At 38.7% G+C, this 15,746-nt stretch overlaps 2 protein-coding genes across 3 annotated transcripts; one reads left to right on the top strand and one right to left on the bottom strand.

Moving 5' to 3' along the window:
- LOC311260451 (C-reactive protein-like) lies at positions 1-2,408 on the bottom strand. The gene is made up of 5 exons (XM_084358275.1): positions 2,300-2,408; positions 2,039-2,093; positions 898-1,000; positions 515-806; positions 1-362 (listed from the first exon to the last, which is right to left on the bottom strand). Exons 2-5 carry the CDS (start codon positions 2,091-2,093, stop codon positions 144-146), a joined length of 669 nt encoding a protein of 222 aa, XP_084214401.1. The 5' UTR covers positions 2,300-2,408; the 3' UTR covers positions 1-143.
- Positions 2,409-3,125: 717 nt separating this feature from the next.
- On the top strand, positions 3,126-10,542 carry LOC311260447 (uncharacterized protein). Of its 2 annotated transcripts, XM_084358270.1 has the most exons (10): positions 3,126-3,236; positions 4,010-4,048; positions 4,393-4,542; positions 4,983-5,182; positions 5,273-5,409; positions 5,752-5,845; positions 6,136-6,480; positions 6,600-6,780; positions 6,960-7,081; positions 7,574-10,542. In XM_084358270.1, exons 1-10 carry the CDS (start codon positions 3,200-3,202, stop codon positions 7,886-7,888), a joined length of 1,620 nt encoding a protein of 539 aa, XP_084214396.1. In that variant the 5' UTR covers positions 3,126-3,199; the 3' UTR covers positions 7,889-10,542. The 2 variants fall into 2 exon arrangements, with proteins under 2 accessions (XP_084214396.1, XP_084214397.1); XM_084358271.1 differs by lacking the exon at positions 5,752-5,845 and having other exon boundaries at positions 6,261-6,480.
- Positions 10,543-15,746: the final 5,204 nt, after the last annotated feature.

Below are 15,746 nucleotides of genomic sequence, written 5' to 3'. Positions count from 1 at the left end.
AGGAACATCAACAAAAATGTATTTTTCTTTATTTTGAAATCCAAGCTGATTAAAGCCACAAAGCAAAGCTGTAAGGTCTGCAGGGTGTAAGCATCATACTCAAAAGAAAAGACCTTGCATGGAGGTCTTATTTTAGCTCGGCTTTAGTAACAGGGTAATTGTTTATTTTCTATCAGCACTCTTCCAGTGGTCTGGAACTCCAGCGCCCTCCAGTTGAGCACGTTCCCTGGGGAGAAGTTTCGGTCATCCACGTAGCGCTGGATCTCACAGGATGAGAGGGCGTAGTCCCACATGTGGACATCAGTGATCATGCCAACGAAAGACTGCCTACGGTCAAACCCTCCACCAAAGGAATCCTGCTCCTGTAGAGATTGCAAAGAGTTTGTAGAATGTTTGTATCTGCATGTATTCTGTACAACCTTTGATCTGAAATCATTACTTAACATACAATAATTCAAACGTAGCAATCTATAGAATTTTCTGCGATACTGTAATGTTTAGCAATTAAACTTACCTGTCCGAGGATAACAATGGGACTAGTGATGTTAGATCCTCCAGTGAATCTCCTAATTGAGGGCTTCCCATCCAACCACAGCTGAACCAGACCAGACTCAGAGTCCCATGTGGAACAAATAGGATGCCATGTGTTTAGCTTGTAGTCCTGACCTCCAAATGTAGCGCCATCATTCGCGACAGTAACACTAATTACATCATTTGCAGATTCCCTGAATATCAGGAAGGCATTGTCACGAGAGGGTGTGGACACAGAGAAAAGGGCGTGGTTTCTGGTAAGGTCTGTAATGGACCTGTAAGCAAGGAAAGAAAGTAAATTATCAACATGATACTTAAATGATGATGCTTAAGATAGTGGATTATTTTGTTGCACTTTAACACTACCTGAGACAGACAGTCACAGCATTGAAATCCTGCCCTGATGTTGTCAGTCTCACATTAGCTGTTTGGGTTTCCTCTGGGAAGGTGAACATTTTACCAGAGAGATCTACAAAAGAAGGAAAATAAGGGATAATGAAAATGATACATGCTTGTGAAAAGTATACATGTGGTAACTATCCTGAAACCTGCTGAATTTACTATATTTTTGGCTAAAGTCGTTTAACACAAAGTTATGAACCTGCAATAGCATTTGAACCACAGACTTTGATGGTATATGTGGAAGCACTGCTCCCCATATGACCATTTAAGATTTCATGACAACTCTTGGTGGAAGATGACTAAACACAAATTATTATTAAAAAGTTAAATAAAAAAGTTATTCTGTTTGGTTCTGTTCTTTTGCAAATAGAATAAGTAATTCATTGTTAAAAGTGGAGATACAACATAGTTTGATTTCAAGTCTGTCAATGAAACTAATGAATATCCAGTTGGAATATAATAAAACATTTAAATGTGCTACAAGTAACTTTAAACAGCTTATTGAACAGTCTCAACTTAATACTGATGCCTCTATATGAGCTATACATAAGCACAAGAGAGCATCAGCAAGACTATTTCTGAATGATTTTTATAGTTAAAGTCTGCAGAGTGCTGAGGATGAATTGAGGAGTCTCACAGCTTGAGGAAAGAAGCTGGGCTGATGATATCGTGACCAGACGGTGCCGGTCCTACCAAAAATTGCTGATTACACTGCCAACAGGAACCTTTCCCAAACAAAACTGAGGAAAAAACAATGTGTCGACAAATAAAAAATCACCACAGTCTGGCAACAAAGCAAGATTCACTGACGTAATGACCCTGCCTTCTTTTTTAGGCTTCAACGGATTCTTCAGTGCATCTTTCTTTTCCTCTTTTGTGTCAGAGTTTGTAAGAAAAAAATCTTAGTTATCAAACTATATAAAAGACATTTCAGTAGGATGACAATGATGAGATGTACTCAACGTTAATAATTTCCTCAAACGTTTGATTTTACCAGTTGTTTTATAACAATAACGTAGGAAAAAAGATTTTATTTTTTCAAGAACACTAACAAACTGCACTCATACACATTTAAATTTATAGTAAATTTCCCTTTTTTTTTTACCTTGAGGAATTGCAGCACATGCTGTCAGCATCACCAGGAGAAGCAGAAAAGCCATCTGATAAAAAGACAAATAAACCAACAAAAATACTCAGTTTAAATGCTGCTGTTGTGTTGCTATAAAAACTAATAATAACCACCAGTGCTTCAAATTAATCTACTGATACCTGCCATCACCTTAAACAATATACAGTTCAATACAGATTGGACAAAAGTCACGTTAATGTACTCCATTTATCATTGGATATCATGTTGTATTCCTACCTTGAAGTCTGGATGTTTTGTACAACAGTGAACAGGATTGCTGTTTTATACTCTTGCTGCTTTCCTCGTTGCTGTTGGAGTGAAGACTTGTGTCCCATAATGCTTCACTGTAAACAGCCCCCCTTCTCAAGCCATTGTCGTGTGGTGTGCTGTGGCAGCTTTGTTTGTTCTTGTTTTTCCAGTTGTTTTCACCCTGCCTGTTTCCCCCTTCTTTCCCCAATACTATATTCCTGCGGTAGCGGAGGCTGCACTATCAGGACCCTAGTTTAATACTTTTTGTTTATTGTTCAAGGTATATTCCACTCAAGTACTATTTTGTGACTCATTATGCATCATTTAAAAGGTTGGTTCACCCAAATAATACTTTCTGACTCATTATTCATAGTTTTGAAGGTTGATTCCACCTAAATTACGATTTCAAAGATTTATTCCATCCAAATAATACTTTGCCTTGCAATTCACCTTAGTTGCCAATACTTGTAATTTGTATAATTAGCAGAATTAGCTAATTATACTCACCCACTCTCAACTTCGATATGATGTGATTTAAATAAAATTGACTTGACTACACAGCAAATGCCAGAGAGTTAAAATCCCAGAGTCTTGATGACGAGAGTAGAAATTTTACACTTTGGTGTCAAATGGGCACAAAGTACACTTCTCAAGTTGCACCATAATCTCTCTGTGGTGTTCCTCTATGAATAGTGTTAGTGTAGAGTTATTGTAGTGTTTATTTTACAATGATGAACTCCCTCAGAGTCTATTGCTTGATTGAGTCTTTCCCGGCCGCACCGAGAGTTAGGTTTCGATTTCGTCATCAGCTCTCCAAGCCCTCTCATTGGTTGAATCCAGTCACATGCTCTGAGCTCTCCTGGAGTGCAGCAGCAACGGCACTAACCGATGACTGCCAGACAGAGTACAGCTCGCGGGACGCCAGGTAAGAAACTATAAAGTGAATAAATAATGCGAAATATCAAGTATTTCAATCCTCAAAAGTAATTTACCGTAAATAACTAAAAACGCTAACGTTAATAGGCAAACACGGTTTCAATTTAGTTTAGCTAACTTGCTATATCAGTTGTAAAGTCACTACAAATGTTTAATTTATCAAAATTAATATTGTGTTTGTAATGTTAGCCACGGTAAAGCAGGTTATTTGACAAAGAAAACACAGAATTGGTTTAAAGTTAGCTAACCCCCCTCCCTCGGTGGCTAGCGTTACCGAAGCTAACGTTACTTCAAAGCTTCCGACTCCCGCTCGAAATTAGCTGCTAGTGGGTAACTGTGCACGATACACACTTGCTAGCAGAGAAAATGAAATACAGTCCGAGCAAAACGCTGGAGCGTCGTGCCCATACTCAGTCGTCGCCGTCAACGGAAGCCACGAATGCTATGCCACGAGCCACCATGATGAGAACGGAAGCTTAGCACGTGTCTGAGCAGAGGTCAGCACTGTGGCAGCTCCACACGTGGCTAGCCGTCCTCATCGTGGCAAAGCCCTCCTGGCCCCTGTTGCCAGCGACGGCCGGGTATGGGTCCGACGGTCCAGCGCTTTGCTCGGACTGAATTTCCTTTTCTTAGTTGATAGGTGTGTCCGCCATTTCTCCCGGTTTGACGGCGTCCAGTTGTAGAAAAGAAATAAAAAGTGGACAAAGCCTGACTTTGCACTGTGTCCACTGACATTACACTAATTGTATGTTTGTGTTGTAGTTGTGGGAGGAGCCTCACACTCGGACTTTCTCAAGGAGGGTAAGTTAATGTCTCTGCTTTTTGTAGCCTAAAAGATAGGTAGATTGTGTCATTGGGCAATTAACAGCCATTCCTAACTCCAATAAGAGATATACTTGCAGCTGGCCACAGTAAGGTTTTAAAGACATATTTTGCTTTAACTTTAATCATTTTTCCTCGGTACCGGAATCAACTCTGGAAACTGCCTTCTTTTCTTTTTGGCATCATGCTAGTCTACAGTGCTGTGGCCCATTAAGATAGAAAAACTAAAAACTTTATTTCCCACTTTGTCCTGTGTATGTGGTAGTAAGATGAACAATAATGCACCCCAAGCTTTATTTAATTTTTTTTTTCTGTATTCAAAGCTAAAATGAAGTTCAGTATACCCACTGAAAAAGATACATATGTGCTGGATGACACTGGAACAGAGGTCGATGAAGAGGTCTTCAGTGACATTCTGGAGGAAAAAACCGACATCCTGTGGACCATTGTTGACACTCTTTCAGTAACTGGTGGTAAGTGGTCATTTGATCAAATTGTACTTTGCAAGGTTACAGTATTATCGTGTAACCATTGAAATGGACTTTACAACACAAAAATTATTGGTTCTCAGCAATATCCTGTTTAAATTTAATTTTTTCAATAAGTTAGAATTTGTTTTTCATTGTTTTCAGAACCAATCCATTTACCTATGAAACATGTCAACTGATAAGAATACTGACCTGAGCACTCAGTTACCAACTAGTAGACTATCTGTCATGGACTAAATTGCTTAATATGTGGCCGTATCAACCACAAAAACTGATTGTAGCCTATTACTGGTATTAAAAAAACAAAAACAGATGCACAGTTTTACCATCCCATGCTCTCACCTACTCTTAATTGAAACTGTGGGTCAATTAATGAAATCATTAGTAAAACATGATTTTGAAAATGATGTGCTCCCTCTTTTCAGACTCTCCTGCATCTTCATGCACAGACACCTTGTCACTATCATCACGCTCATCAGAGAGTGATACTTTTCTGATGTCTCCAAAAAGACATTACATTGATGACATCTTTCTGACGTCTCCAAAAAGACCATGCATTGATGATGGCATTCCAAAGTCCCAAAAAAGTCAGCATATTGATGACAGTTCTTCACAGGCCAAAGAGGTGAGTTTTTTTGTACATTCTTTTGCCATGTTCTAAATATGTTTTTGACATCAAAATTTTTTGTTTGGCTTATTTTTATTTGTTTTTAAGCTTGTCAAGAGAGTTCTGGAACAAAAGCCTGGAGGGGAGAAAATACTTAAAGAATATGCAACAAAAGGAGAGATGAAGGATCGAACACGCCGTGAACTTGTCAACATTGTTGTCGCTGATATGTTGGAAAAGTATGGGTAAGTCAAATGCTTCATGGTGCACAACTCAGTCAAGAGTATATTCATAGTATTTGATTGTTCATAAAAAAAACAGCTGGTTGTAATCAAATGAGATTATCAGTAAAGGACAACAATGGCCAGTAAACGGTGGCCTTGCATCATATGGCTAAGTAATGCCATGAAAATATCAATATTCTAATCTAAACTAATCATTACCCATCTGCAAGACACACACAGCCTTATCCATGCAACTTGTATATTGTTTAGTAGTTTATTTGAGTTGACACGTCTATGGTCCCCATTGTAAATTGTCATACAGCCTTTTTCCCTGTCAATGCAACCTATCGTTTACCCCCACAGAAGAGCTCCGCCAAAGGACAAAAGAACACAATATGCATTGGGGATTGTGACACTGTTCCCTTCTCTAAAAGATCCCTACTCGAAAATGGGCTATGTGAGTATATATTTTAAAGAGAAGTTAACCAACTTTTCAAATTATAATAATACAAATATTGTTGTTTCATAGGAGCAATAGACAGGTTTCCTTGTGCAGGCAGCAAGGGGGGGGCAATTAACATTCTTGAAAATGACAGTCAATCCAGTACTGTGTTAAGAGCAATATTTTGTTTGTACATTTTGTTGATAAATGAATAATGTTTTGATGCATTTTCCATCTTATAGTTCCTTTCACTAGGTGTCTAATCATGCTTAAATTTCTTAATTTTTTTTCAACATTGTTTTTAGGAGCATTTCTATGATGCAGATAGCAACGAGGGCTACATTGCCTGGAAGCTCAAAAACACACAGCGAGAACTCAGCGGCGGCAGTAACAGTGGAGTTCGGAGAAGGAGCTCTCAAACTTCAGACAGCAGTGGACCGGAGTTGGAGAGGGAAGTAACTAAAGAGCAACAGCTGGAGGGAGACCAATGCTGCGAGGCCGTATCTCTACTGAAACACAGCACAGACAAAGAACAGATCTTCATAAAAATGAGAGCAACCTTCCAACACAGACAAAAGTTGATCCATGATCCTGAGCGATGCAGCGCAGTGCTTACAGTTTTCCCAAGGTTCCTTGACACAAAAGGCCTTGTAAGTTCACATGAATTATGTTAATTTCCATCAATAACAGCTTTGTAAAGATGAAAATGGTAACTTCCTTCCATTGCCACCATAATCAAGTACACCTGCACTTGCTTCTTCTCCTTTAGGTTCTACAAGACTTTGAGCTGTTGTTTGGAGCAGAGACTTCATCAAAATTCTTGGAGAAGTGGGGAACACTCCTGAAGGCGAAAGTAATCGAGCAAGCCAAAAACCTCAGTAAGACACCCCAGCTTGACGATCTCATTCAGTCTGCAGACGAGAACCCTGATGAGGATGACGAGGTCCCAGGTAAGTGACATAAATGAATTCCCTGTGTATATCTGCCCACCATTTCAAATGTTGTCTTATTGTATTGACTGTGACGTGGTTGTGCTGATTTTTTATTGACAAGAGCCATATGAATGTTTATATTGATTTGTCAGGTGCATCTCATGCTGAAATTAGAGTTTCTCCTCCCCTCTTCTCAGGTTGGGATAGTGACATGGCCTCAATCCTCCTGCTGGTCTACCTCCTGCCACCAAGTGGAAAGAAGGGAGCCGTGAAGATCAGTATCCGGGAAGCTGTGGATCATGTAGTGAAGTTTCATAAGGTTAGTGTATCCTGATTTCCATTTTGAAACGATCCAATATCAACGAGTGGAATCCACACTCCAAAAACAAATGAATGTTTTGACCAATTATCATTTCTCTTGATACAAAGGGACTTTCCCAAGTGTATTTTCTCACAGGGAGAGAGAGTCACAAGATGGGGTAGCATGACAACATACTGGATAAAGTAAATTTCAGTCAGCAAATTTCTGAATCTAAGAATATAGTTAAGAGGGTTTAATTAATCTGTTGGCAATAAATATAAACACATTTTTATAATTGCGGTACTTTATTAATAGCAATACATATAAACACATTTTTATAATATTATAAATAGCAACTAACATAAATTCATTTACATCTTTAATTAAAATTTTGATTAATTCTTTTTTCTTTTGAATTGATTCTCCAACTGTGCTATCAGATTTCTGTCTGACTTATCCATAAAAAAAATGATGTATAGCGTAGTTATACTTTTGATTGTTATCTTACAGGCGGGTCGCAGCCTTCAGGAGCACTCTGGTCCAGCCCAGCGGAAGCAGCCCTACATCCTGGCAGTTGGCATGACAAGAAACAACATCCATGAATACTACATTGCAATGGATGGTGAGCTCCTTCCCTGCAAGGCCAAGTCTTCCCTGTCAGCCTTTGATGAACTTTTCAAGACACATTATGTGTTTGGCATCTCCTATGACCAGGCCCTAAACAGCATGTACACATTTGTGCAAACCACCATCTACAATATCGATGTAGGGCTTTCTCATGAAACTCCCAGAGTCAAGGACCTTAGGGCAAAGCTCCTCAACTGAAGTTGTGATGTACAAATGCTTTGTTTGCCAGTCTACTTTTGTCACCATCCAGCAATTGCTTCGTCATCTCAAACTTACACATGCTTTTTTTCCCGGCAAGAAGTTTCATTTGGTGTGTGACCAGAATGGATGCCGTCAGAGATTTTGCACTTTTTCAGGCTTCAGGAAACATCTCCATTCTAAGCATAGTCCTGAAAGTCTAGTTCAAATTGATAATGAATCTGTCACTCCTTCAGTTGTTGTATCTGATCAGCAAACAATGTCAGCTTTAATTTCAGAGCAACCAGTGAATTCTCAAAGCTGTAATGAGACTAGGCAACAACATACCCAAGAAATGTGTGCATCCCTTATTGCAAAACTCCAAAGCTCTGGTGTGGCTACTAATGTCATAACGACTGTTGTTGAAAATATGGAGGAGCTTGTAGAGGAACTGCATTCAAATGTTAAAGATGATGTTGTAAAATTACTCCCAAATGTTGAGGACATTAGAACAAAAGTTGATGATTATTTCGAAAGCCTTGAAAATCCATTTAGCAAACTGAACACTGAGACAAAATGGAAAAAACATTTCAGTGAGAAATGGGGTCTTGTAGAACCTGTTGAGGTCGCTCTAGGGGTGAGGTATGACACCAGAAGAAATCGAACCACTGGCACATACGATCAGGTTCCTGTGACAGACAAATTTGTGTACATTCCTCTATTGGAAACGCTGAAGTTTATATTCAACAACGGGGAGATTTTAAATCATATTTTGCAGCCTTGTGAGAAGACTGGGTTTTATAAAGATTTCTGTGATGGGAGCTATTTTAAAGGTCACTCTCTCTTCTCTAAAAAACCAAACTCTCTCCAAATACAGATATTCTATGATGATTTTGAAGTGGCAAATCCACTAGGATCCAAACATGGTATCCATAAGATTGGAAGTATATACTTTATTTTACGAAATCTGTCTCCAAAGATAAACTCAGCGCTTATGAATATTCATCTTTTGGCACTTTTTCATACACAGGATGTAAAGAAGTATGGATTTAATGTTATCTTAGAACCCCTTGTACAAGATCTGAAAGTGCTCGAGTGTACAGGAGTTGAAGTTCCTTTCTCTGATGAAGCAGTTTGTGGAACAATTGCACAGGTGACTGGGGACAATTTGGGATTGCACTCACTACTTGGGTATGTAGAATCATTCAGTTCAAACTATTTTTGCCGCTTTTGTCTGGTAGACAAACAGACCTCACAGACAGTTTTCAGTGATGATGATCCAAGAATAACACTTCGCAATAAAGTACTGCATGCTCAGCATTGCAATGACTTGAAAGCAGATCCTACACTGCCATCAACATTTGGAGTGAAGCGAACATGTTTACTCAATGATCTACAGTACTTTGATGTTTCTGATAACTATGCTGTAGACATTATGCATGACATATTGGAAGGAGTTGGGCAGTTTGAGCTAAAGTTGCTTTTTGGTTACCTCTCAGACAACAACATCATATCCAAGATAGATATTTGTAACAGGATATATTCATACAATTATGGCTTTGTTGAGAGAAAAAATCGACCAACCAGAGTAAACTTGGAGCAGACTGGAAATGGAATTGGTCTCAATGCCATTCAGACATTTAGCTTGATCCGGAATGTGCCCTTGATATTTGGAGATGTTGTACAAGAAGGAAATGCACATTGGAGACTCTTGCTGCTTCTGCTGCAAATCATGAACATCATATTTTCTCCTGTCATTACTGATGGTATGACAGTATGTCTGAAGCATCTCATTCTTGAACATCATACACTTTTCAAAGAGCTTTATTCACATCGCAGATTGATTCCTAAACATCACTTCATGATTCATTACCCCAGATCCATACGAAAAATAGGTCCAATTCTTCATGTTTGGGCAATGAGGTTCGAAGCCAAACACAGGTTTTTCAAGAACACAATCAAAAATTTCAAAAATATAACAAAGTCATTAGCTAAAAAACATCAGATGGCTGTGGCATACCACTGGGAATCAATGCCATTTAAAAGTATTAACTGTGGTCCAGTAAAAACTGTTCAGCTTAATGCCTTGGCAAATGGTGAAATAATTGCTGAAGAACAGCAGGTTGACTTGGACTGTGAAGTTGATGTGACATCTTGGATCACTTGTTTTGGGACAGAGTATCGCCCAGGCCTTCTGGTTTGTTCAAACATAGAGGAGGATTTCCCAGTATTCAGTCAGATCAAAGACATTGTTGCATTTAATGGAGACTATTTTCTTGTAGCAGAAGATTTTGAGACACTTAGTTTTGCAGAGCATTTTCATTCTTTTCATGTCAGACAGGGAAATCCTGAAAATGTATCCATGCTGAAAGTTGATGAGTTGCTCCTGTTTAAGCCATTTGATCTGCAGACAACGTATGGTTTTGACAGAGATGATCAGTATGTGGTGCCTGTGCATGTTTTTGTATAAGAAATGTGTCACTGAAGTGGTAACATGCTTTTTTTTTTCATCTTGGCAATTATTTTTGCAAAAATGTCCAGGTTTTTTTTTTGCACCATGGCTCCATAACTTAAGACATGTTTTATGTCCTAACAAGAGTTGACTGTTCACTTCAACAACATTAAGACAAGATACTTGTTAACAATAATAATAAAGATGTTATTTTTTCAAGAAACTCTTGTGTGGACTATACATTCCTGAAGTGTTAATAATTAACCTCAAAGGTGTTGGGTGTACACCAGTCATAGAGTACATTCTCACTCTGAGTGTTAAATAATCAGCTCTGAAAAGTGCTACAAATTACTTACTTAAGAGTATATCTTTTACTCTCTGGGAGTTCTAGGTTTACACTGCAAGTGTCAAAAAGCACCAAAGTAGTGTCTAAAAGTACCAGTGACAGAGTACAATTGCACACTCAGAGGGTTCAAGTCCAACTCTTTATTTTGAGTATATATTTTACACTGTTGTCGGTGTTCAGTGAACACCGAACTCTTGGACCTATATATACACCGAAACTGGAGTTAAATGTACACTTATAGAGTACAATATACACTGGGAATTTTGCTGTGTAGATCTCAACCAGATACTTTAAAGTTTATAAAAAGGCAAGACACAAGGATGACTCCAGGGGCAGATTAAAGATATATATTGCACACACACACATCCAAAATACGATAAGCAAAAAACAAACAACAATAGAAACTACAATACTAAGAAACCAACATATTAAAGAAAACAATGTGAACAGAAGTTATAAGTCTGGTGAATCCAATCCTGTTTTCCAGTCCAACAAGCCTCAACGACTCTGAGAGCGAGAGAGACCTGAAATGTCCCTATGGCGATACTGAACAGGTAAAAGAAACACAGGCTAAAGCAGTTGCAGCAAACTGTCATGAGCTTGTTATACTTAGTTAACGTAATGCAAACTTATTGCACACGTCGTCAAGGCCGACGTTAACTTTCCTGTCTAAGGAGGTATTCCATGAAGCAGGATTAAGGAAAAGCCTCGCTTATTTCGATAAGTCTGACCTAATTAAGTGAGAGTTCCGTTCATCACCGTGGCTTAAATGAATCTCCGCCTAGTAGCCATGGTAACTTATGCTGTCGAACAAGCCGCTCCGGGGCAGGCTAACTATCAGGCTTAGTTTAGCTGTGTGTCTTCTTAATTTATATTGTTAATTTTTTATTATTGTTTTTTTGTAAATATTCTGTGCAATAATAAAATGCAAGAAAAATGGTAAATGATTGTGTATATTATACAATCGACCAAAAAATTATACCGCACACAGGGTGCTTCAATATGAAGAAGACGAAAGAACACACTTCAGGTTAATGACTTATTTTATTTTTAAAAAAACAAATCAAAGTTAAGGGAGATGTACCAATCAGTGAGCTCCTGGCTGGGGAATGAAGGGCAGCAAAGGACCATCAGGTTAAGTTTTAAGGACGTCAAACATTTTATTTTTTTTTTTTAAAGTAGCTGTATTGTAAAAATATTTTTTAATTCAGTTTGATGTATTGAGCAACACTGAATCAAAAGGCATCGGTTCATTGATTGATGTTTTGATTGGTAAATATTTTGCGTTGTCTCACCAAAGCACGTGTTGTTCCATGGTCATAGTTTTGATCAGCTAAAATGTCATGCTGCAGCACATGAACAGGACAACATCCAATATGTACTGTTACTATAATCTCTCTGCAGAGGACTTGGGTGAAAAAGGAGTCTGCACACTCCTCTCTCCACTGATGTGATGAGATTCAGTAGAGACTGGGGAGAAGCCTGACGTTCAGAGCGAATGTTTCCTGGAGAACGGCATCAGATCAGAAAGAGGAATGAACCCTGGAGAGGGATCAGACTGAGACGACGAGACAGAGCACACTCAACTCAGCGGGGAAAAACTCTCTGAGTTTGACCGAACTTTCAGACAGGATAAGATGTAGCTGATGGGCAAGAGAGAGAGAGAGAGAGAGAGAGAGAGAGAAAACACTCTTTAATCACACTTTAGTTTGCCAGTTCAAAAGGGGCTTTTATGGGATCAAATGTTTATTGAGATGAAAACACAAACCCGAAAACTAAAAGCAGCTTGTTTTTGTATTTCATGATTAAATATAACAAAAAGTTCATACTGAGAAAAAAAACCCTACAAAATGCAGAATACATTTTTACACATTTTTCTCAAAAAAACATGAGTGTCGCACAGCATTTACTGCTGACCTCTCAGCACCCCCAATGTCCCTGATCATGATGCAGGGGAACAGTCCAACATACAGCCTAGTCGCCAGGATATAATGTTTGCAGTTAAAGTTTCTTCAAACTACATCTACGTCTAAGGTAGACATTTGTAGCATTTTTATATTTTTATATTTAATATTCACATTATATGCTTATTAGCTGATGTGGAGGGGACGGAGGTGGCGCTATTACAAGCCAAGAAGGCTGGCAAACAGCTGACTGTAGTTTGTGCGACACCAGTGCATATTTGTATGGGCACCTTGATATTTCAAGCCACCAAACAGGTGTTTTTTTAGGAGACCTGTGTACATTTCCAGCCATTTTTCTGGCGACCAAAACCGCTATTTTTCATGGGGTGTTGGACCATCTCCATCTGAGATTGTGTTAATGAAAACAGGTATTTCAAGCCAAACCATGATGTTTTCCTAACCCTAACCCTGTTTTTGTGCCTTAACCTAAGCAGAGCATAAGCACAGCATTGTGACAAGAGAGAAATAGGAAAAACCTAAACAAAATTATCTGTGGTTTAGTAGAAATGTTCTTAGCTGACATGTGTTGTGGTGATTTGATTGCCACCTCGTGAAGAATAAGTGGCAAGTGTGGTATTCATTGTGCATAACCCACCTGATGTTCTAATTAAAATGAAGCTGTTGGTGATCACCATTGGTCTCTTTTAAACCCGACAGAACACCCTCCTGGTTGAAATAAGGCTCTAGGTCAGGGCATTTACGTCACCTCTGTAGAGTAAACAATTTATAAAGTGGGTGAAGGGCAAAGGTTGTTGTCATGGGACGCTATACTGTATGCTTTGAGAGCTGATCTGAGCTGGGACAAACTTGTTGTAAAAAGCCAGTTTCAGCTCCTGTTATAGCATAATTAATGCAATTTACAGCTATATTCTGCTCATTGTGTGGGCAGTTGTGGTATCAGAGGGCTTCAAACAGTTATAATATATTAGCTGTCAAAACGTGTTATCAGAACGGTGCTGTACTTTGGCAATCACAGACATAAAGAAGGAATGGGTTGACATTAAGTTAGATGCTAAAAAAAGGTCTTATAAAACAGGAGGTGTACCTGCATCAAGACCCCGAGGCAGCTGTGAGAGCGAGACGAAACTGTAAAACTGTGGTATACGTTGCTGTGCTGAAGAAACGTCAATAACATTTATTTTTTTTTGCACTTTCAGTAAATTGGCAAGACATGAATGACGATATAGTGGACATAATATTAAATATGCATTAAGTTTCTCTTACTACTATATTTTAGCTTTGGTTGTATCTGTAGCTCAAAATTAATTCAGATTCAGAAGGCAATATCTCTACATGATTCGTATGACAGGTCAGGACCATCGATGAATTTCATTTGTACAGAAGAGGAAATTTGAGGGAATGTGTAAATGTAGTAATGTAGACTGTAACAGAAAAAAAAGACTAGTTACTGTGAGGCACATGCCATTGCACGGTACACACATAATGGAAACTTAAAAAGAAAACCTTTGACCTATTTTCAAAAGTACTACATGGAGCGCGCAAACTGTAGGGGAGCTCGACTTACCACGCGTATGTTGAGCCAGCAGGTAAAATGAGCAACCCGCTGTATCCCGGTAACCATAAACAAAAGTAGTCACGTGACCACAAATTTACGTACGTACACATTTTCGATTCATGTTGGACTGAAGCAAATGGAGAGAGTGATAAACGAACCATAGAAAAAACAAAAAAGATAATTGTCATGCCAAGTAAATTCATGATGTTTCTGAAGTTATCAATCCTGTATCTTATATAAAATAGACATGTTTTGGACATCATTACTTGTTAATTTGAGTCTGTGTACGCTACAAAACAAGCTCACACATTTAGCATAATCATGGATCTGAGCCACTGTATGAAACCGTTTTGTCAAAATGGAGGTTGTGTAAAAATGTGCCAGTGATGTTGGAGTAAGTTGAGCCAATGGCTTCAATATTGTCAGTATTTAACAGTTGCTGTTTCCCCCTAGAGGGCTCAATATACCCCGACCCAATGCTCATTCGACCCTCACCTTGGGACAAATTGTGCCATAGGACTACTTTTTTTGGATTAGTTATTGTTCTGAAACCATCATAATTAGAAAACTTGTTTCACTTACATGGGTACACAACAACCTGAGATATAATGAGTAACTTTATTTTTTGAACAAATACATTTTTATTTTGCAATAAGGTAATCAAATGTAAAAAGAGGCTCATCCTACCCCATTCTCCCCTAGGTGTAGATTTTGGACACAGTAAAATAACAATAAACATAGCACACTATGTAGCACATGAGGATCAGCTCGGTAAACACTTTGCTTGGACACAGTCGGACAACTTGTGGACAGGTCTGGAACAAAGGAGAAGATTGTGTGTACCGAACAGAAATGAATCAGATGCAGACGAGGGAAGAGGATGTAGCAGCTGCTGCCGTGACAAAGTCTGGTTCTACTAGAGGAAATCGCAGCGCCCTTTCTGCCCAAAGCAGAACAGTTTAGAAGGAAACATCCGGTTATCTCGCATCTAACAATATTATCTGCACACACAATCTGCAAGCCCTTACAGCCTCTCGCATTGTACCTCTCTGCTATTACCAAATAACTGTTGTTTATTTTAGCCTGTTTCCTGCTGTTAGTGTGTGTGTGTGTGTGTGTGTGTGTGTGTGTGTGTGTGTGTGTGTGTGTGTGCTGATGTATAAATCAGATAGAGTATTCAAATGCTGCCCTGGCAGAGCATTAGGATGTTGCATCATACAAAGAAGCTGTGAAACAAGCTTGCTCACATTCACTGTTTGCACTTTCACACGGGCTACTCCGAAACCCCATAATTAGATTAGATCAATTCTATATGTGCATAAATAAACAGCTGAAACTGTGGGTAAGGACAAATATCATTGACCAACCCGGGCTCAAGATCTCCGTCTTGGATGTGTGCTTACGATCTGGCACCTGGTTGATATGTGTGTAAAGTTAAAAAGTTCAGAGAAACACTCATTAGTATAATGAGAAAACCCCGAACCCACAAATAAAGCAAAAGATAATAATACAAATTATAAAGAAAACAGGAAAAAAAATCTTCAAATTCTTCTTCTGAGTGATTTTTTTTTGCCAGACATTGATAGTTTTGTTTAGAAAGT

This window comes from Pagrus pagrus (genome assembly GCF_965226575.1).
Source record: "Pagrus pagrus genome assembly, chromosome: 7".
In the NCBI taxonomy this organism is placed as follows: Eukaryota; Metazoa; Chordata; class Actinopteri; order Spariformes; family Sparidae; genus Pagrus; species Pagrus pagrus.
The sequence above is the reverse complement of the archived record's forward strand: the minus strand, read 5'-3'. Positions and strand labels throughout refer to the sequence as shown.